General features: G+C 58.2%; 4 protein-coding genes across 4 annotated transcripts; 1 reads left to right on the top strand and 3 right to left on the bottom strand.

Annotated features, from left to right (window-relative positions):
• Positions 1-133: 133 nt before the first annotated feature.
• Positions 134-1,843, top strand: CH63R_07639 (Carboxylesterase; the record flags this gene model as incomplete). The annotated part of the gene is made up of 1 exon (XM_018302614.1): positions 134-1,843. The coding sequence occupies one exon, from the start codon at positions 134-136 to the stop codon at positions 1,841-1,843; it is 1,710 nt and encodes a 569-aa protein (XP_018157392.1).
• Positions 1,844-2,258: 415 nt separating this feature from the next.
• CH63R_07638 (uncharacterized protein) lies at positions 2,259-3,839 on the bottom strand (the record flags this gene model as incomplete). Its single annotated transcript, XM_018302613.1, has 1 exon — positions 2,259-3,839. The coding sequence occupies one exon, from the start codon at positions 3,837-3,839 to the stop codon at positions 2,259-2,261; it is 1,581 nt and encodes a 526-aa protein (XP_018157391.1).
• A 3,273-nt stretch (positions 3,840-7,112) lies between these two features.
• Positions 7,113-10,147, bottom strand: CH63R_07637 (Zinc finger protein; the record flags this gene model as incomplete). The annotated part of the gene is made up of 2 exons (XM_018302612.1): positions 7,113-7,384; positions 7,438-10,147. 2 exons carry the CDS (start codon positions 10,145-10,147, stop codon positions 7,113-7,115), a joined length of 2,982 nt encoding a protein of 993 aa, XP_018157390.1.
• A 4,387-nt stretch (positions 10,148-14,534) lies between these two features.
• On the bottom strand, positions 14,535-16,391 carry CH63R_07636 (Cytochrome P450 ClCP1; the record flags this gene model as incomplete). Its single annotated transcript, XM_018302611.1, has 5 exons — positions 14,535-14,703; positions 14,807-14,973; positions 15,062-15,376; positions 15,476-16,276; positions 16,341-16,391. 5 exons carry the CDS (start codon positions 16,389-16,391, stop codon positions 14,535-14,537), a joined length of 1,503 nt encoding a protein of 500 aa, XP_018157389.1.
• Between the last annotated feature and the right edge of the window lie 3,395 nt (positions 16,392-19,786).

Genomic DNA, 19,786 nt, shown 5'->3' with positions numbered 1-19,786 from the left:
TGCTCTTGAAGTACATAATGCCCGCGGTTTGCCCTCGTTTGCGGCTCGTGGGGTGGTGGCGTGAGCTGCAGCGTACTCCCGTCAAGCATCGTCGGTACTCATAGCCTCCTCTCGTCCCCCCCCCGAAAACAATATGGCCCGACTCAGTCTGCTCGCCGCCCTCTCCACGGCCTGTGCCACGGCATCCGCCCTCGTCCCGAGGCAGGTCGTCCCGGACAACACCACCGCCGGCGCCGCTCCCACCGTCGACCTCAAGAACGGCTCCTACCACGGCGTCTACAGCTCCTCCTATGGCCAGGACATGTTCCTCGGCATCCCGTACGCCCAGCCCCCCGTGGCCGATTTGCGCTTCCGCCCGCCCCAGCCTCTGAACTCCTCTTGGAACGGCACCCGCAACGCCACCGAGTACTCCCCGCTGTGCTTCGGCTACGGCAGCGACACCTGGGTCCTGGGCAACCACATCTCCGAGGACTGCCTCACCATCAACGTCGTCCGCCCCCACGGCGTCGCCGCCGATGCGAGGCTGCCCGTCGCCCTCTGGATCCACGGAGGCGGCCTGACCAACGGCGGCAGCGCCGATCCCCGCTACAACCTCTCCTTCATCGTCGAGCAGGGCGTCCGCATGGGCACCCCCTTCGTCGCCGCCAGCATCAACTACCGCCTGCACGCCTGGGGATTCCTGTGGAGCGACGAGGTCAAGGCCGAGGGCGCCGGCAACCTCGGCTTCCGCGACCAGCGCCTCGCCATGCACTGGGTCAACGAGAACATCGCCGCCTTCGGCGGCGACCCGGAGCAGGTGACCCTCTGGAGCGAGAGCGCCGGCTCCCGCAGCGTGGCCTCGCAGATGCTAGCCTACGGCGGCCGCGACGACGGCCTCTACCGCGCCGCCATCCTGCAGAGCGGCACCGGCCTCGGCACCGACTTTGGCGAGGTCCAGTCCAGCGCCACCACGTGGCAGGACTACTACGCCACCATCGTGAACAAGACCAACTGCACGTCCGCCGCCAGCACCCTCGACTGCCTCCGTGGCGTGTCGACCTGGGACCTCAGCGACGTCTTCAACTCCACCGCGAACCCCTCCTTCACCGGCGTCGTCGACGGCGACTTCCTCGAGGCCGCCCGCCACGAGCTCGTCAAAGAGGGCAAGTTCACCCGCGTCCCGCTCCTCATCGGCGCCAACACGGACGAGGGCACCCAGTTCGGCACCAAGGGCATCAACACCACCGACCAGTGGCGCGCCTACCTGGCCTCGGGCGGCGCCAACAACGTCACCATCGAGGTCCTCTCGGCGCTGTACCCGGACATCCCGCGCCTCGGCACGCCGGCGACGCTCGAGGGCCGCCCGAGGGGCGAGTACGCCTCGTACGGCTCCATGTGGAAGCGCGTCAACGCCTTCGCGGGCGACCGGGCGCAGCACGGCCCGCGGCGCTTCTTCGCGCGCCACTGGGCCGCCGCGAACCAGACCGTGTACTCGTACAACTTCAACGTGCTGGTCAACGGCATGTCGCCGCCCGAGGGCGTCAACCACTTCCAGGAGGTGGCCTTTGTCTTCAACAACACGGACGGCCTGGGCTACGAGACGGCCGTCGCCGAGAACCCGTTCGAGGGCAAGCCCGAGACCTACAAGGAGCTGGCCAACGTCATGTCGCGCATGTGGGTCGCCTTCATCACCAAGGGCGACCCGAACCGGAACGGCGTGTCCAACGTGACGTGGCCCGTGTACGACGCCGAGAACCCCGAGATCATCGGCTTCGACGCCAACGTCACGTCGCTGGCGCACGTCCAGCCGGACACCTACCGCACGGAGCAGATTGAGTATTTGATCCAGAAGCTGTGGTCGTGAGTGGCGGTTGTCGTTGAAGTCGTTGCTTGAGTAGAAGATGAATAAGAAAGAATATCATAGTTAAATAAGTAAGAAAAAGCATTAACAAACCAAGCATTTGGAGGTCACCCAGTCAGTTCGCACGTTCGGTCTGTCAATTATAAGAGCAACCACTTTTATTAATGAAGCAGAAAACAAAAACACTACATACTACGTCTGACTACCTAGCTAGCTTTTTTTGCAACGCAACGTTATCGGTCTGTTGCGTCCAATCTGTCTAGGTCAAACTTATCCCCTCGAACTCACGGTACTCCGTCCATATTAAATGACTGACATGACTCCCCTTTTGCGAACATCGATAAACACCATGGCACTCCCGAACCACCAACCAAATCGCAAGAAAGACAAGGCACCATAGACAGACGACGTTCGTGATTCAAACGGCGGTGACGGCGGGCGGGACGTCCTCGAGACCGTCAGGGCCGCGGAAGCCACGGTGGTCGGTGGTCGGGCCCAGCCAGCCCGTGTAGCTGAAGCTGCTGGTAACGGCGGGCTGGGGTTCCTCTAGACCCTCGGGTCCACGGAAGCCACGGTGATCAGTAGTCGGGCCCAGCCAGCCCGTGTAAGTGAAGCTGCTGGCGGCGGCGGGCTGGGCATCCTCGAGACCCTCGGGACCGCGGAAGCCGCGTTGGTCGGTGGACGGGTTCAGGTAGTAGGTCGGGACGTAACTGGGCTCCGCGGTGACGGTGACGGTGACGACGTTGGCCCCGGCGGTGGTCGAGGGATACGGGCAGGAGGACGGGGACGAGCCGGAGACGGAAACCGTACTGGTGACGAGAGTGGAGGTGGTTGCAGGACGGACGGTGATGGTCCTGATGTTGGGGCCGTTGCCGGAAGTGGTCGGAGCGGAAGTGGTGGACTGGGAGGCGGTAGACGACCCGGTGATGCTTCCGGAGGAGGAGGAGGACTTTGCCGAGCCGGTCTTCCACCAGCAGCTCGGTCTCTGGGTGCGGGTGCAGCGGCTGCTGCTGCTGCTGCTGCTGTGTGTGGTCGCTTCGGTCGACTGCGCCGCCGGGAGGTCCCGGCTGGCAAGGGTGGCGTCGGTCTGGTAGTCGGGGATGGCTGAGGAGGAGGCGGCGGCGGCCTCTGTTCCCTGGGGCATCTTGGGCCCGCGGGGGTTCTTGGCGCGGAGCATCTTGGCGGGGCGGATCATTTTGGGACCGCGGGGCGGGCGTGGGACGCCGGCTGTGCGTGGCGGGCGCGGGACGCCGGCTGTGCGGGATACCGAAACGGTGGCGGCCACGGTCGGCGCGGCCTCTACCCTCATCTCCTTGTCCTTTTTCTTCTTGTCCTTGTCCTCCTCCTCGGGGATGAAGACGGTGGGGCGGGGGATCACGGGCCAGAGCTCGGGGGTCCTGGTCTTGCGGGTCCTGCGGGTGCTGGTCTCCTTCTCGTCCGCGCCGTGCATCATCTCCTTGTCCTTGTTCTTGTCCTTGTCCTCTTCTTCGGGGATGAAGACGGTGGGACGGGGGATCACTGGCCAGAGCTCCGGGGTCCTGGTCTTCCTCTTGGTCTTCTTGTCGTCGTCGTGCTCCAGGTCGCGGGGGACGGGCTGGACGGCGGACCGCGAGGCCACGGACGAGAGGGAGCTGCTGGTGATGGTGAGGGTCGGCGAGGTGGGGGTGGCGGTCAAGGCCAGCGTGTGGGTGGCGTTTGAGGCCGAGTGGGTGTGGTAGGTGGTGGTCGCTTCCGACAGGGTCGGGAGCGTAGGTGGGACGCGGAACCTCCTCACGGAGCGGGAGCAGTTGGGTTCGCGGCCGATCGGCGGCAGGGATCTGGTGGTGGAGGCGCGGGAGGTCGAGGCCGAGGCCGAGGCCGACACCGAGACTGATGCTGCCACGCCGGAGGCGGTGGCAGAGGCTGATGCGCCATGCAGAGTGATGAGGGACTCGGCTGCGGCCAGGGATCCGGCGAGAGCCAGAAGAAGGCTGCTCACAACGGCAGCGGTGTCTCTCATCTTGGAGTGTTTTCCGTCACTTGGATCCCAGGAGAGGCGAGTGAGGATGATGATAGGAAAGAAAAAGACAGAAGAGGGGAGAGATACGTCGGTCATCATGGGGTCTTATATATATTCTTTGGCCGGCGCGGTTTGGAACCCGTTGGTGCTATGAGGGTGCTCATGGACTGTCGAGAGGGATGCTCAAGGTCGTGGTTGTAGGTTTGTCTTTCTTGGGACCCCTCCACCATGGGCACCATGTGAGGCTGGAGGGCGGCAAAAGGTCCCGAGCGTGGCCGTACATCTACCTATCCCCATGGGGAGCGCCATGAAACGCGCACACTGTCCACATGTGTCCTTGATCCAGCGCAAGAAGAAGCTGTGTAGCCCAGGAGCGAGATGTGAGACGTGTATGGGTCTTCATCAGCCTGGTGTGGCGGACGGGACGCGGCATTTGCGTCTTCGACTGTGGGATAAAGAGAATGTTAATGTCCTTGGATGGGAACCTGGAGTGTGTTTTTGGGTGCTCTTCAAGGTCAAAGGTTCGACGAGGCGCAAGATATCCCACGTCTAAACGGGCCAGCCGTTGGTCAAGCTGTTGCGCGTGGCTTGAGCCACCATTGTGGACGGTTTACTTACGCTTCGTAACGGGACAACACGGTCAGAGGTCAACCCTCACAAGACGAACGAATCAGCCTCTTCGAAGCTCACACGCGCCCTGCTGATGCTTCGCTCACCAAGGTTGGGCGATGTTGTGAGGGGCTTACACTTACACGTTGGGATTCCGCCATCTAGTCCGCTGAGGGTTATCTAGGTGTAAATCCAAACGGTCCAACTGCCGGCCGTGTCACGAGAGAGAGAGAGAGAGAGAGAGAGAGGGAGAGTTTACGCATGTAGGCAACCGCAGGAGACGGACGGTAAGCCGTTCCTTTGTCAGACATTGAGGTTCACTCATGACGGGGCACGGCCAGAGTTCGTGCCCACTTCGCAACCGACCTTTGCGGTGTTCGACGTCACAGCAGGCGGCGACTTGAATGGGTTGGCCGGCAAGTTTCTCCCCCTCTGGAATGTGAGTTCGGCGGGCAAGATATGGGTTACGATGGGGAAAGAAGTCTTCCTAGGGCAACCAGTGGAGCGAAGTACGTGATGGTCGTCGTCAGGGTCTGGGTCTGGGAAAAAGGGAAAGGGGCACAGCAGAAGGTGGCACGTCGCTTGTTTACCAGAAGGTCTGTAAGAATGTCGCTCCATACGATCCCAATCACGAGAATGGAGAGGAGGAGAAAAGATGCCGAGACGCCAACGGCCACATGCCAACTCAGGGTGACCGAACGCCATCCACACCTCTACGAACCCACGGGAGACCTTGATGGTGCGTGCCTGTTGCCCACCTGGGGAGCCAGCCACCCACCCCTTCGGAAGGAACCAAACGCCAGCACAGGAAGCAACGAGGTTATGTATGGTACATGGATGGATTCTCGTTCGGAAGGAAGCATCACCTGGAGGGGACGCCCCCAGGCCACCTAGCCGAGTGGACATCGAGCCAGCAAAAACCCCTCGGGGTTTTTCGTATAGGGCCGGCTGTTCGGTTCGTAGAACGTGCAGTCGTCATCCCTTAGCTTTTTTTTTGCCTTCTTCCTTTTTGTCGACTCTTTATTTTCTCTCTTTATTTTTGTCAACGTCTCCAGTCATTACAGTCTCTATATCTATTGTATAATAAGTAATAAGCAAGCAACCCTAGTTTTGTTCTACACCCCCCCCCTTCTTCAAGTAAACAAGCCTATATACAGAAAAAGAGAGACAGGGGATAAGGTAAGTAGAAGAGAGCTGCCTACCTGACACCTTATACATCATCACTGCACCTTTACATTTGTCGACAAGAAACACAACATTCTCCTACGCAAGCTCGCGCAACCCAAACCCTTGCGTCAGATTCATACCCCCCACACGTCATTTACAGCGACGGGAGCTAAAAGGGTGTGGGAGGCATGCGCCCGGTCTGCAGACGGCGATGCTTACTCACTCCCTCCTGAAAAACTAGAGGACCCCCTCCGTTCGTTTGTTCACGTTAAGAAACGAAAGAAACGAAAGAGAAAAAAAAGACATCAACTTCCGAGTCCACGGCGAACAACCCAAACGCCCCCCCCCATCTCCCCACCGCCAGCCAGACCCTGTTACGCGGCTCCACCATCTACATATCCCCTACTAGGCGAGCAAAGGCCACAACAAGAAAATCCGATATGGTGTAGTGGCCAACATGATGCCCTCTCATCTCCCCGAGAGGTTAGGCATAGCCCCGAGTTCGATTCTCGGTTTCGGAACTTACCTTCAGCATAATCCGATATGGTGTAGTGGCCAACATGATGCCCTCTCAATCTTTGCAGACTCACCACCTGCGAAATGGAAAGGCATAGCCCCGAGTTCGATTCTCGGTTTCGGAAGCATTATATTTTGCCTTTTTTTCTTCTTTTTTTTCTTTCTTTCTCATGACGTTTTCATTGTTGATATTCAGATCTCATCTTGCATCTTGTAAAGTTTCCTCCTTTTTTTTTTTCTTTTTTTTTTTTTTTTTTTGTTCGGCCGGGTCGACTGTGTCCAGGTTGGCTGACCCAAGAGAGAGCCTCTCCACGATGGGCCTCCTCTCCCTCCTCCACGCGCTTGATGTGTTTCTGTCAAACGAAATCCAGTCTTCATTTGGGCCCGTCCATCCCACCCACCCAGAACCCGAGACGGCCTCCCACACAAGAACTCAACCTCCGTCATCGCGCTTCCTTTCAACCGTTCCCACCCCCCTAGCGCCGTCAAGCTCCGCCCTCACTCCATTTCACGTAACCCCCACAAAGTCCCTCGCTCCTGCAAGCTAGGCGTCGTGGTGTTCGCGCGGACCCAAGTCCGGTTCACGTTGGCCCCATTCACAACGGCCGCACGAGACCACTTACACTGGGTCGCCCCGTCCTACCGCAGGTGTTCGTCTCGTCTCCATGCGCACACAAACTGTCAGGCAGGGGCGGGTTACCCAAACGCCTTGTGTTCATGACCTTTATATTGCCTTGGTAGCCGCTAGCTTTTCTCTTTCTTTTCCCTTGCCGATGGAAATCATAAATACCTCCCAGCTCCTCCCACGACTTAGTGTAAAACGTGCCTTCCCCGAGCCCCCCCCCCCCCCAAAAAAAAAAAAGTTGATGGAAAGAATACGCTTCTCGCTTCATAGGCTCCTTACAAAATGCTGACATGGCCAAGCCTGACTTCTTAACAGACGTAACCCCCCGCCTCGTACTGCATCAACCTTTGTCGCTTTCAGCCCTCGATGGCAAGAGGTTCGCGCTCACGCTCCCGGTGGTGACGGTGGTGGTGGTCATCCCGTCGCCTTGGTTCGTCGTCGTAGGTTTCTTCATCTCGACGGTGCCTGCGGTGGCGCTCCCTTTCGCGATCTTCGTCGTGCCGATCGTCGTCGCCGTCTTCTCTCCTGTGGTGCCGGTGTTTCCGCCGGTCGTCGTCCTCGCCATCCCGATCACGGCCCCGGTCATGATCCCGGTCGCGGTCCTTGCCGGCTTCTTCACGTCTCCGCTCTGTGTCATTCGTCAGTGTGCATCACGCAAGCTTGCCTGGTCCCGTCACGTACCTCTCAAGACCTGTGTTGCGGCGGCGTAGGCCTGGATCTCCTCCTTGCTGAGGACGCGGAGGACGATGACAAAGTCGTCACGGACCTCGAAACGCTCCTTTCCCACGGTCAAAGCCTCGGGGTTGACGATCTTGCGGCTGATCTTGGTCCACCGGGCACCGGGGGGGACCTCTTTCAGCTTCTTGTCATCCTTGTGAGGTGCAACGCCCTCACGGATCGGGTTGTCTTCTTCGGGGAACCTGCTGGGCGCCTTAAGAATACCCTTGAGAGGCTTGGCGTCGGACTTGTCGCGAGGGGGCGACACGACGCGGACCTGCTTCTCGTCCGAACGAGGCGGCGTTATGTCACGGCCACGGTACTCGTCTCTGGTCGAGGCCGTGGTGCCTGCATCGCCCGTAGGGATCGAGACGGGCGATTCTCTCTTTGGAGGCGGCGATTCCTTCTTGGGCGAAGGCGTGCGTTCCTTGGTTTCTCGGACTGGGAGATCGGCGTAGGTTTGTTTGTCCGACCGGTCTTCTCTCTCCAACCATTCGGGTCTATCCAGCCGTTCGGGTCTATCCAGTCGTTCGGATCTTTCCAGCCGCTCAGACCGCTCATATCTTTCAGGACGTTCCGAGCGTTCGGCGCGGCCCGACCTTTCCACGGGAATGGGCACCTTCTCCTTGGGCTTGTCGTCCTTCATGGCCGCCAACTGCTCCTGCAACTCCCGGATATCATTCGCGTCGGTGGGGTTGAAGCCAATCGTTTGCCGCTTGGGCCGCCTAGACTTCTGTTCGTCGTCGTCCGGAGAGCCCTCGCGTTGCGATGTCGGAAGGCTGTCGCCGGCGAGCCTAGCCTCGGCGTCCCGGCGGTTCCGGTCCCGGTCGCGCTCTCTCTCGCGGTCATGAACCTCTGCATCTTGCTCTGCGGGCACTCTGCGCGTCTCGACAATGACGGGGGCACGGTCGCGTGGGTCACGAGACTCGTCCCGGGGTTTGTATCTGTCAGCAGCACGAGCTCCGGCATCTTCCTCGTCGTTGCGGCGGCGGGACTCCCTCTCGAGCTTCTCGGGAGGTTCATCCTTGTCCTTGTCCTTTGACACCGAGCCGAGGCCGATCGCAGTGGCCGCGAGGCCAAGCCCCGCGCTGAGTTTGTCGCGCAATCGCTTCCGCTCAGCTTCGTCCTCCGTAGCCGTGCTGGTGCGACGTGTGTGTCGGTCCTTGTCGGTATCGAGGCGGACAGAGTCTCGCTTCGAGCGATCCTTATCCTCCCGGCGCTTGGACTCGTCATCCGAACCCTTCTTGGCGTCCGAAGGGGAGGTCCGGTGTCCACTGCGGGATTCCGGCCGGTGACCGCCGCGCGACTCAGGTTGGTATCCGGTGCGAGAATCGGAGCGGTATCCATTCCGGGACTCCGACCGCACTTCCCTGCGAGGCTCACGCCGGTCGTCAAAGTCACCGCCGACTGGGGCCGAGTCTGTACGAATGCCGAAACCACGTGAGGTCACTCCGTCGTCATGGAAGTAATCGCCGCTGCCGTAAACAGGATCGTACTTGCGATCCACGTCCCTGGCTTGCCGCTGCGCACGGTCGTCGTCGCGGCTCCGGTAGTAGTCTTCGTGATGACTGGATCGCGGGGGCCCTTCTTGATACACCGACACAGGGCGGCGAGAGGCGGCGGCGCCCGCGACAGTTCCGGCGGCGGCGGCCACTGACGTCGCAGCCACTTCCATGGAGGATGGGGCGCCAGTGGAGCGTCTATCTTTCGGACTCGGAGGCACCGGCAGATGGACCGGCGCTGAAGGAGCCGGGGGAGGAATGGAGGGTTGGGATGGATCGTAGACGTTGGTAGCTGAACGATTGATCTTGTCCAAGCCCCGGGTGGTGGGCGGAGGGCCGCCGCCGCGCTTCTCGTATCTGCCGGCATCGGCGAAAGGGCGGCTGGCACTCTCGGTGGTGGTCAGGTTGACACTTGGGCGGTAGTAGCCCCGGTCGACACTCTCCCTCCGGCGAGATCTGGAGGGGGGCCGTGTGTGGTCCAAGTCGTAGCGTGCAAGGTCGCTTGGTGTAGTGTATTCGTAGCCGTCGCCGCCGATGTCGATGGGGGCGTTGGCATGCCGCGTGCTGTTGGCGTAGACGGCGGACGACCTCGAGGGGCGGTATGTGTCGTGCCTGGCCAGCGTAGGGTCGAGGGTTCGCTCGCGCAGCCGCGTGAACTCTTCATTGTCCATTGTTGCGCTGTAGGAGCCCCCTCGGTGGTGGCTGCGGGAGCGTATAGAAGAGGCGGGCTGCGTGTAGAAGGTAGCGTCGCTGGAGCGGTATTCGTCGCGAATCGGGCTGGAGTGTCTGTTGCTCGAAGAGTGGTGCGATGACGAGCTCGCTTGCGGCCGGGCCTGGGTCGTCGTGACGATAACTGGGCGAGCGGCGGTAGAGTCGAGGGTCGAAGAGCGGTGGCTGCGGTTGCGGCTCGCGTCCCTCAAGCCCGTGCCGCGAGCCAGAGGGTCCTTGGTAACGGCGTAGGTCGTCGTGGTGGTCGCCGGGGCGCCCGAGTGATGGTGGCCTCGCGAGCCGGACGAGGCGTATCTGGTCGACGACGTGGGCATGACATGAATGTCGCCTCCGTACATGGAGCTGTAGCCGACGCTCGTGGGAAGTGAAGCCCTTGCGGGGTTGAAGGTGGGTGACCGCGGGCGGACGGGTGCGTATCGCGAGGAGGAATAGCGGTGATCCATCGTGACGTCCTGTGGCCTAGTCGGCGTCGAGTCGCCTTGGTCGTCGCTCTCGTTTTTGCGGTTTTCTCCGTCAGGAGTACTGTGCAGGAAGGCTACCAAGAGCCTCGGAGAGCACGGCGAGGGGAAAATATGAAGAGGGTAGCAGCCGGGAATTGGGTTGGGCGCTGACCACCTTGGATTAGACCAGAGATGGAGCGGGACGGAGGTAGCGGGAAGAAGCACGTCTCGACCACGTGAGGATTTCCGCCCTAAGGAATTTTTTTCTTCTCCTTTACTTCGTCGTTTCCCCTAGTCGCTTTGACTTGGTGCTTTGGCGTCCTTTGGCTTTCGGTGTCCAGGATCGCTCGTCAGAGGGTGATGCAGTGTCTCACTTTGTTGGCTGGTGGGTTTTTTGTTTTGTTTTGGCAAGATGAGCTATCGAGTGGATGGAGCCCTGGTTTCTTTGCCCTGTTCTGCGAGGGAGAAGTGAGAAGGGTGTTTGTGGCGGAGGAGGAAGAGGAGGAGAAGGAGGAGGAGGAGGAGGAGGACAAGTGTGGTGGTGCTGGTGGTGGTGTTGGTGGAGGGTATGGAAGGGTGAGGTGAAAGTGGGAGAAAGGGGAGGGAGGGGCAGTCGTACTCGTTGGGATGCCCACCGAGGCGGAATGCGATGGTGGGTTTGTGTGAGTGTGTGTGTGTGTGTGTGGTCGGTACGAGCTGTAAGATGGCGGGGTCCAGTCTCCCCTCAGTTTAATTCGGTTCCCGTTTCCCTTGCGATTATTAGTTTGGTCTGGAGTTGAAGACCCCCGCCGTCGACGGGACTGGGCTGAAATGGACTGGGGGCTTGGTGTATCTGGTCAGGTTCGGGTCGTCAGGCCAGGCAGGTCAGGTCAGGTCGGGCTGGAGTTGGGTGGACTCTTCGTCGGATCGCTGTCGAAACGTAACGTCCGAGTCCGCCGCTGTGGACTCTGACTCTGGCTGGAGTGGAAGAAGTCCCAGTTCTAACTCGTGCCGACTAGTATCCGTACTGCATACGCCTGCAGGCTCCAGCGCCGCCCAAGGAAAAAGAGGGGCGAGTCCGGCTTTGTAAGACGCAGAAGAAGTGAGGGAACAATACTAAGGCTGCGAAAGCGTGGTGGGCTCAGTCAGATTTAGGACGAAGGCTATATGCATCCATCCATGCACCGTCTCCATACAGTTCCATGCAGGATACGGACGGTTGTGTCGACTATAGACGGTGTTGCATGACATACGGCGTATCGTAGCCGTAGAGTAGGTAGGTAGGTAGGTAGGAAGGAAGGAAAGAGGTGACGCGGGAGAGGGAGGAGACGAGAAGACAACGAGAATCACTCACTATTAGATATGGTAGGACAGCGATAACGTCACCAATGCCGCGTCTCCTTCTTGGGGGTAGGGAAACGAATGATGATAGTAAAAGGGCCAGGGGGGGGGGGGGGGGGGGGGGGGGGGGGGGGGGCGAAGATTGGGCGACGACTTGGAAGACGCACTGCGACGTCGAGTCTTCTTTTTGGAGAAGGGGAGGGATTATCCTGGGCGCAATGACGAAGGGAGGAGTTGACTGATCCTTGTCAACGCAGCAGTAAGGATCGCGGGGGGTTTGCTTTGATGATGAATGCTGGATGGATGGATGGATGGATGGATGGATGGTCCGGGGACACTCTCCAGTCCGTGTCTCTTTATTCCAGGGGCGCCCGAGGCAAAACACTCAGTCAGCAAACGAGCGGGCAATGTGACTGGTTGCCTGAGAGTTTGTTCTCGGTGTACCACCTTGGTGTGGTGTCATTCCTGGAAGGTCCAGTGTCGCGTTGTGCCGTGGACGGTATTTTGGTACGCGCATGTGTGTGTGTGTGTATCGACCAAGCACCAAGAACTTGGTTGATAAGGCCAAGCACGTCACCCCGCGGCACGTATTTGTTCGACGTCAAGACCCAGTGTTCCTCCAGTAAGGGTCTTCGGCAGACGGCGGCGAGCGACTGCGGTTATCCGGGACTTGACGGCGGCGAGGTGCTTCCTGAAGCCAGCCTTGACAAGGCTGCGTGTAGACCCAGAGAAGGTAGGTATGCGTGGTTCTTGTTGTTGTTGTTGGTGTTGGTGATTGCTGACCTCGGTCGGCGCGTGTCAAGTATCTGTACCTGGTTACCTACCTACCTACCTACCCACCCACTGAAAACAGGATCGCCGGTGTGGTTGTAGGGAGTGTGCTCTCTGCCCGAGAAGCTGACAGAACGGGCAGACGTGCGCCAACGTAAATGCCAAATGCCAATGCCGTGATGTACACAGTAGCGCCTCCGTCAGCGACAGGAACAGCTAACGGGAGGCCGAGGTGCTGCTAGTAGCAGTAGCGGATTGGCCTTTTCTGCCCACCCAGGCGACTCAGGTGCTAACTCGAGGCACGGACAGGTCGAAATTTACTGGGCCACGAAAAAAATTATTCAAAAAAAAAAAAACCTAGGCTTGGCTAACTCGACGTTGAAGAGCCAGCCAAGTCAGTCAGTCAGAGGGTGCATGCAGAAACAGCGTGCTTGGCTTGGGCCGTTTCGTCTCTGCAGTTTGTGTGTGTGTGTGTGTGTGTTGTGTACCTAGGTAGGTTGTCCTTGCAGAGTTCAGACGAGAACCCAGGCGGACGTCGGATGGGACGGGTTATTGGGGGGGAGAAGGGGTTTGCCTGCACTTCTTGTCTCGGTGTCTGCACGTCTGCTCCCTCGAAGCAAGGCGTGTGGCCCTAATCAGGCACGGCAGCAGAGGAAAGACAGATTCCTACAGATTTCCTATCCTGCAGGGTCATTCTCGAGGTGCGTGCGGGTAGCCGTCGAAGCGATTGTTTCCAATTCGTGGCACTGCAGGGGCAAAGAGACCGAAAGGATGCGATTGGGGGCCGGGTTGGCTCGTGAGGTGCATCGCGCACCTCACCATCTCACCTCGTTAGCTTGCTGACCGCTGACGTCTCTTGAGTTGGGGAAAGAAAGACAAAATAAAAAAAAAGAATGAAAGAAAATACCAGGCAATTGACGACCAGGACGGTGCTGCGGAGAGTGCCGAGTGGTCTGTCTCGAGACCCAGGGCAGAAGCGACCGACCCGAGAGGCAGGTTAAGACACGGTGGAATGGAAATTCAGCCGAGACGGGTATGATTGTTCCAACCCAAAGGGTCTGATTGATGGTCAATTGATGGCGCTGGTCAAGGAGAGTGAAACCTTAGCAGGACGACCCTCTCCGAAGTGAAAGAGGTGAGACCATCACCACACACACACACACATACACACACACACACACACACATACACATACACACACAAGCATACAGGTACACACATACACACCTCTTTCACGAGCGCGCCAAGGTACTTTGCCGTTGGGCGTGATTCGCTAGCTGGCAAAGGTGTGCGAAACGGCCGCTCCCTTGCCGCTTTGGGAAGCCGGCTGTCGTCCATGTCGTCCGTGTCGACCATGGCGATGACGTCCTGCTGAATGTTTGTTTGGATGTCGACCGGGGCGGCGAAGGCCTAAGACAGGGAAGCCCCAGGGTCGTCCGCTCCCCCCTGTCCCGTCTTTTACTTTCAACGCTTTCCCAGACCCGGCAACCTTTTAGGGCCCTGGAATTCCGTCAAATTTGCTCATCATAACATACCGACGGCGTGGTCTCCCAGGCGCTTCGAGAGACAAGGAGACGACGCGCGCGCGATCCAGTGACCCTGCAACAAGGCCTCGCTCAATAGACCCCCCCCTCCCCCTCCTTTCGTCGCCGCCATTGACAGGGCACAGCGTACAGGGCGTCCGGTCTGCCGGGGGAGCTATCGGCGGCGACCGACTAAGAATACGCTACAAAGCTGTCAAGTCAATCGCTTGTGTCGGGTGGGTTAGCACTGGACAGGTACAGTGTCACGTATTGTGGTGCATAGTGGTGGAGGGGGGGGGGACTGAGACGGCTGCAGCGGGGAATTCGACCAGACGTCAGCGGGAGTGATTGGTGATGACCACGGAGTACGCGGCGATGACGGTGCTTCTGGACAGCGGAAGAATCGGGGACGAGGCTAGGCGAGGCGAGGTGAGTCAATGAGGACCGTCAACGTCGACCGTCCGAGACGGGTTGCGAACGGCTGTACGACAAGAGGAAAGATGGGCCAATGAGCAGAAGACGTTGATTGGTGCATACAACAGTGAGAAGGTATGTGGCCAGGTCCAGTCCCTCTTGAGATGGCACGGGTACACAACATCATAAATAAATAAATCGAAAGAGGGGGGGATAAACACGTTAGAAAGCATAGTCTAGAAGGCATAGTCTAGTAAGCATGTAACAAATACAGATAATAATTATACACAGGAGCCGCCGCCCCTTCCACCCACAAAGTTTCGGTCCCCGGGCTGACATAGTCCACAAATGCTTCCTCTCTCTCAGCTCGTGGTGCGAATCACCGGCGTCAGGCGTACTCGCAGCGGACCTTTGTCCCACAGGATGAAGATCTTCTGCTTTTCCGCCCAGTTCCGGCTCTCTGCGGCAAGCTCCATGTCAAAGTTCCAGATGAGCCGGGCGAGAATAAGCTTCATCTCCGAGTAGGACAAACTTTTTGGGTTTTCAGGTCAGCTAGAAAGAAAAGAAGAAGGGGGGGGGGAAACCCCCCAAACACCCGTGTTGCGTCATTCGGGATCGAGAAAAGGGCACTCACTTTCGCCCCACACAGTTCCGGGGACCAACATGGAAGGGCTGTAATGCTTCTTTGTTGTCGGTGGAGAACTCCTCGTCGCCCAGGAACCTTTCGGGGTGAAACTCAAAAGGCCTCTTGAAGTTTTGTTCGTTATGGTTGACGGACCACTGGTGAATGGCCACAATAGTCTTTGCATGATCAGAATTAGCATCCGGTCATGTGGTGGTAGGTAGGTAGGTAGGCATCCGTATACTGGCCGGCCCCTGTTTAACTTACATTCTCGGGGACGAACTTCCCGCTGACGGTTGCCCCACCAGGCGGGGCCACTCGGGGAAGACCCAGCGGCACGGGTGGATAGACTCTCAGCGCCTCTTCTATACAAGCCAGCATGTAAGTCAACCTGCCGACCGAGAGCATGTCGATGTCTTCCTCCTTCTGGAAGGATGATCGAACTTCGTTGGTCAGTTTGGCAAGACATTGCGGGTTACATAAGAGGTGGTATGTCAGGCCAGTCAGTAGCGTGGCGGTCGTCTCAGACCCTGCGATAATGAGGATGTTGCTGTTCGACGCAAGCTCGTCAAACGAAAGACCCTGGGCAAGTGTTTCCTCGTGTCAGCCAGCAGACCAGATCGAGCCGATTTCAGAATCCAAGGGCCGCCACCACACCCGTGGCTTTGATTTTAAACTCACCAGCTCCTCCTTCTTCTTCAACAGGCCTTCAATGAGATCGGGCCTGCCGCCGTCTTTCCCCACATCCATGCGTCTTTGCAACTTCTCCTTTGCTCTGCCCATGTTTCTTTCTCGGGCCTCCTGCAGCGACTTCGTGGCCAGCGCCTTGGTGATCAACTTCCTCAGGGGTTGAAAGTGGTTGGCTGTCTGCAAGATGCTGCCGAGCCGAGCCGACTCGAAGATGTTCTTGACCCATGGGTGGTATTCGGAGTTCTCCAGGCAGTCGAAGGGCTCCCCAAAGGCAAGGTCTCCAATGATGTCAAACGTCGTAAAGTTGTACCAAGCCATGATGTCGATGGGGTCCGTCTTCGTGCTGTTCTCGTGCAGGCGCTGGATGAAAAGATCGACGTACTTCATGATCAGCGGCTGCTGCTCCCGCAGGCCACGGTCGCTAAACCCGTGGGCCATCTGCCGACGGAGCCGTGAGTGTTCCGACCCCTCGGAGTTGATGATGTTTGTCGCCTGGTCCGGGACCGGTCGGTAGAATCGAGCGAACTTCTTGAACTCGGGCGCCCCCTGCGTCCGATGGCCCATGATCTCCTTCCAGGCCCGTGCGTTCCAGAACGCCAGCTCGTCTGGGGCGATGCGGACCACATCCCCGTATTTCTTGTGAAGCTCCAAGAGGTCGAAAGGGAGAGTGCCGTTGATGAGCTTGTAGCAGTACCCCCATCGCGTTGCTCTCATGAGGAGCGGGCCAGGGTAGTGTCGGAGCGGGTGAAAGAACAAGTTGTAGATGATGCAAGCGCCAATGTAGAAAAAAAGCTTCGATAGTTTGTTAGTTAGCGTACCCGGGCAAAGAGGTTGAGTTAAGCGCTCGCGGACTCACAGTGCCAACGCCCACCGCAGTGGTCGTCAACAAGGTGGCATGGAGTGCCATCGTATCGTGGTTTCGTAAACTATCAAAACAGTGGCAAGTCGCTTGGAGAACTCCCACAATCTCGACCAGATGTCAATTCTTCGTACGAACCTATATATCCTTTTTCCAAACAAAAAAAACTCCCCCCCATCTCCAAGCATTGCCAAAGGCAGGCCAAGGAGATGGAAATTGGGCTGACGTATTGCATTGCGGTCCTCTGATGGATCTTGGCCTGGCATTGCTTTTCGCCATCAGTCTGTTCAGCATTCGTGCAAGCTGGCTGTACACGGTCCAACGAATCACGCGATGATGCGAAAACGGACCGCATAGGGGGAACGCGATTATTGTTGGTTAGAATCGCGCGGCCTCCCTCCCTTGATGGACTGCTTGCCTGAGTCTCTCTGGGATTCGGACGAACTGCTGCAACGGCAACGTGTGTCTCGGGGTTGAGAGATCCCCGTAAGATGGGCTCCAGTCCTGAATCCCGTCCAATTTAGCAGTGGCTTGCTCCAAGAAAGGGAACCGCGTATGGCAGGCAGTACGGTGTTTACGGGTAGGGGATGTTACAACAAATGCGTAACCGAGTCTGCTGGTACGACGTGTGGACTGTAATTTCCGTGTACAAATGAAATTCACTGTTTGGGATGATCATAACAAGGCATAGACTGTAATAGAACGGTCCTGTAGACAAAACTACGCAAGGGAGCTCATGCCATGTCACGCTGTGGTTTCGTATACGATTCGTTGTCGTTATCGTTGTCGGTTGCTATGCGAACGCGAGGAACGACGACAGCCGCGAAGGCGCTAAATCCCGAGAGGGCTGACGTTTGTGGAACCGCACCGCCCCCAACCACCACGAAACAGTGAGTGTACTCATTGTAAACGGGAGGGCCAGCGACGACTCTCGCCCCCACGCGGTGCCGGCTGGGAACCTGTGAATGCCTCTCGCCTTTGGGGCATTCGTCCGCCGGATCAGTCTACGGGTACACAGAGGGCTTGCAAGCCCTGCTACCCTTAAGCCACAAGGGAACACTATAAGAAGCCACCCAACTTACAACCCGCGGGATTAAGCCCACAATCGATAGACAGATGGGTTGTGGAGCAAGACGCCCTTAGGGGTGCTTTAGGGATGCACTATCGATAGGATCTGAAATGCGCTGAAAAAGAACACGGTAGAAGAAAACGACAAGAACAAACCAACGCAACACAACCACACCTACCTACCTACCTGCCTGGGTACCTAGGTAGATAGATACGTACCTCAAAGAACAATGAAGCCATCTTGGTTAGTACAGAGTACCTACCTATTTCCCAGGCACCTAGTTTGGTGGGTGACTTGCGGACCGGCACGGACCGATACGGACCGTCAACTTTCCACAGCAAGCAGCCACACTCTCGCCTCATTCCCTTCCTCAACGTCGTCAGGAGAGACTACCTAAGAGACCTGTATGTAGCCCTTGGCGATGGACTGGTAGAGAGAGCATATGCCTGGAACAACCCAACAACATCAACACCGACCTCCAGCACTCCAACATCAACAAACCATCAAGACACACGCTTGCCGGCCGATGCGTTGCCCTCTTCCCTGTGTCAGCCAACATTCATCGGCAAGACATCGAACCACCAAGCCACCAACCAGGCGGTGCCCAACTCGGCCCAAGACGGCCCAGTGGTCGCCCCGAAGCATCATTATTGCCCTGTCCTCCTCCGCCAATCCTGCAATTCCCAAACCTAAACGGCCACGATCCCTTCCTTTCACGGACATCGAGGCCACTGTTTTTGCCTCCACTGAGCCGGCAGCCCGATTTTAACCTCAACCATGTCCATGTCCGAGTGGATTGTCGCTGCGGGTCAGTCTGAGTCTCCATCGACGCTCCATATGCCATGATCCCCGTCGGTCGGGCTCCATCGCCAGTCACGTCTCGATCCCGCCAAAGTCCCTACTTACAGTCATCCCCCCATTTCGACCCAACTGCCTCGGTCTGCATCTTCGGCTTCATGTCTTCTGCGGCTGCCCGCCTGCTGTGCGTCTTGGCCACCATCTGATGGTTGTCAGTAGTCGTCCTCTTCGCCTTTGCCGATGCCACTGCCAAGCATCACGCCCAACTGTGGGACACCGGACATGGGGCCACACCGAAACCCCTGGAACCCTCAACGCGTCGCCGTGCCTTGGCCGAACCCGACTTGACAACTAGCCCACGCATCGACGGCGACAATACCATTCCCGACTAGCCCGGCCAATACTGGCGGGCAACGAGAGTCCTGCGCCACCAACCGTTGGAGGGGTCAGGATCACCTTCACGACCTCCTCCTTCCGACTGCATCTGCAGCATCTCGCCTTTGTGCAAGATACCTCTCCATGGTTTTTTTGCGTCCACAGACGACGCCACGGCGAAACCCCACGACCAAACAAGCAACGACTTGCGTCTGCCAAACTCGTGACTCGGAACGCCTCTGAAGTCTTGCTGCAACTGCAACCCGCAACCGCAACTGCCGCGTGGAATCGATGGGGCCGATCTTTGAACCCCAAAGATGCGATGTGACCTGAGAAGTCTCCGTTGCCTGCTCACCGCCGCGACTCACCAGCGAAGTATATGTACAGTCAGTACAGTACCTGCCTGCCTGCCTTCGCCCAGCTGTTCTCAGACAGTTTGCACTATTTCCCTCACCACCACGGGCCACATGGGAAAGGCAACAAGTGTAACGTTTCCTAGGTCGCCTTTGCTGTGCTATGTGACAGACAACAACTCACACGAGTTGACTATCTAATATCCACTTACCCACGCCGCTTGCCCTTGACAAGGAGCATCCCATCTCGACGTCTTCGCCAAACAGCCCTGCCGGAAGACGTGGCCCTAGCGGACTACTCTTTCGTGGGCAATCGTTTTCCTAATGCCTCGTTCTGCCTAGCCGACGGCTGCAGAGTTTTCGATCCGCGATCAAGCCTTTCTCTCTCTCACCTCTGCTGAACGCCCAATTCCACCAGCCTTGTCTCCATCAAACAACGTTGGCAGTTGGGTAGGGACGGACCAGGGCGGTACTCCAGCAAAGCCCGTTCCGCCCAAATCCAAGACGGGGATGCCCCCGGTCTCATCGGACTGCAAGCCACCAGACAACCTCATTGGGTTCTCGCCGGCTCCATCGCCCTTGTGCAAGTTCGTAGACCGTCTCACTTTGCTCCGATCTGCACACCCATGAGTGATCATCCGTGAGCGTTGCCGTTCGAATGCCAGTCTGAAAAATCTGAAATTACCGTTCTCGCATCTCGATCTCCTGACGTTTCATCCAGATCGGCCGCCGATGACGGGCCTGGCAGCGATACGTGCGCACGGTTGATACGCGACAGGGCCTTCTCTGGGCTCGGAAGATGCGAGAGCCAGCTCACTTCTCGGTGAGCTCTGAAAAGGCAAAGCCTC

Source organism: Colletotrichum higginsianum, chromosome 5, assembly GCF_001672515.1.
Source record: "Colletotrichum higginsianum IMI 349063 chromosome 5, whole genome shotgun sequence".
Lineage (NCBI taxonomy): Eukaryota > Fungi > Ascomycota > Sordariomycetes > Glomerellales > Glomerellaceae > Colletotrichum > Colletotrichum higginsianum.
The sequence above is the reverse complement of the archived record's forward strand: the minus strand, read 5'-3'. Positions and strand labels throughout refer to the sequence as shown.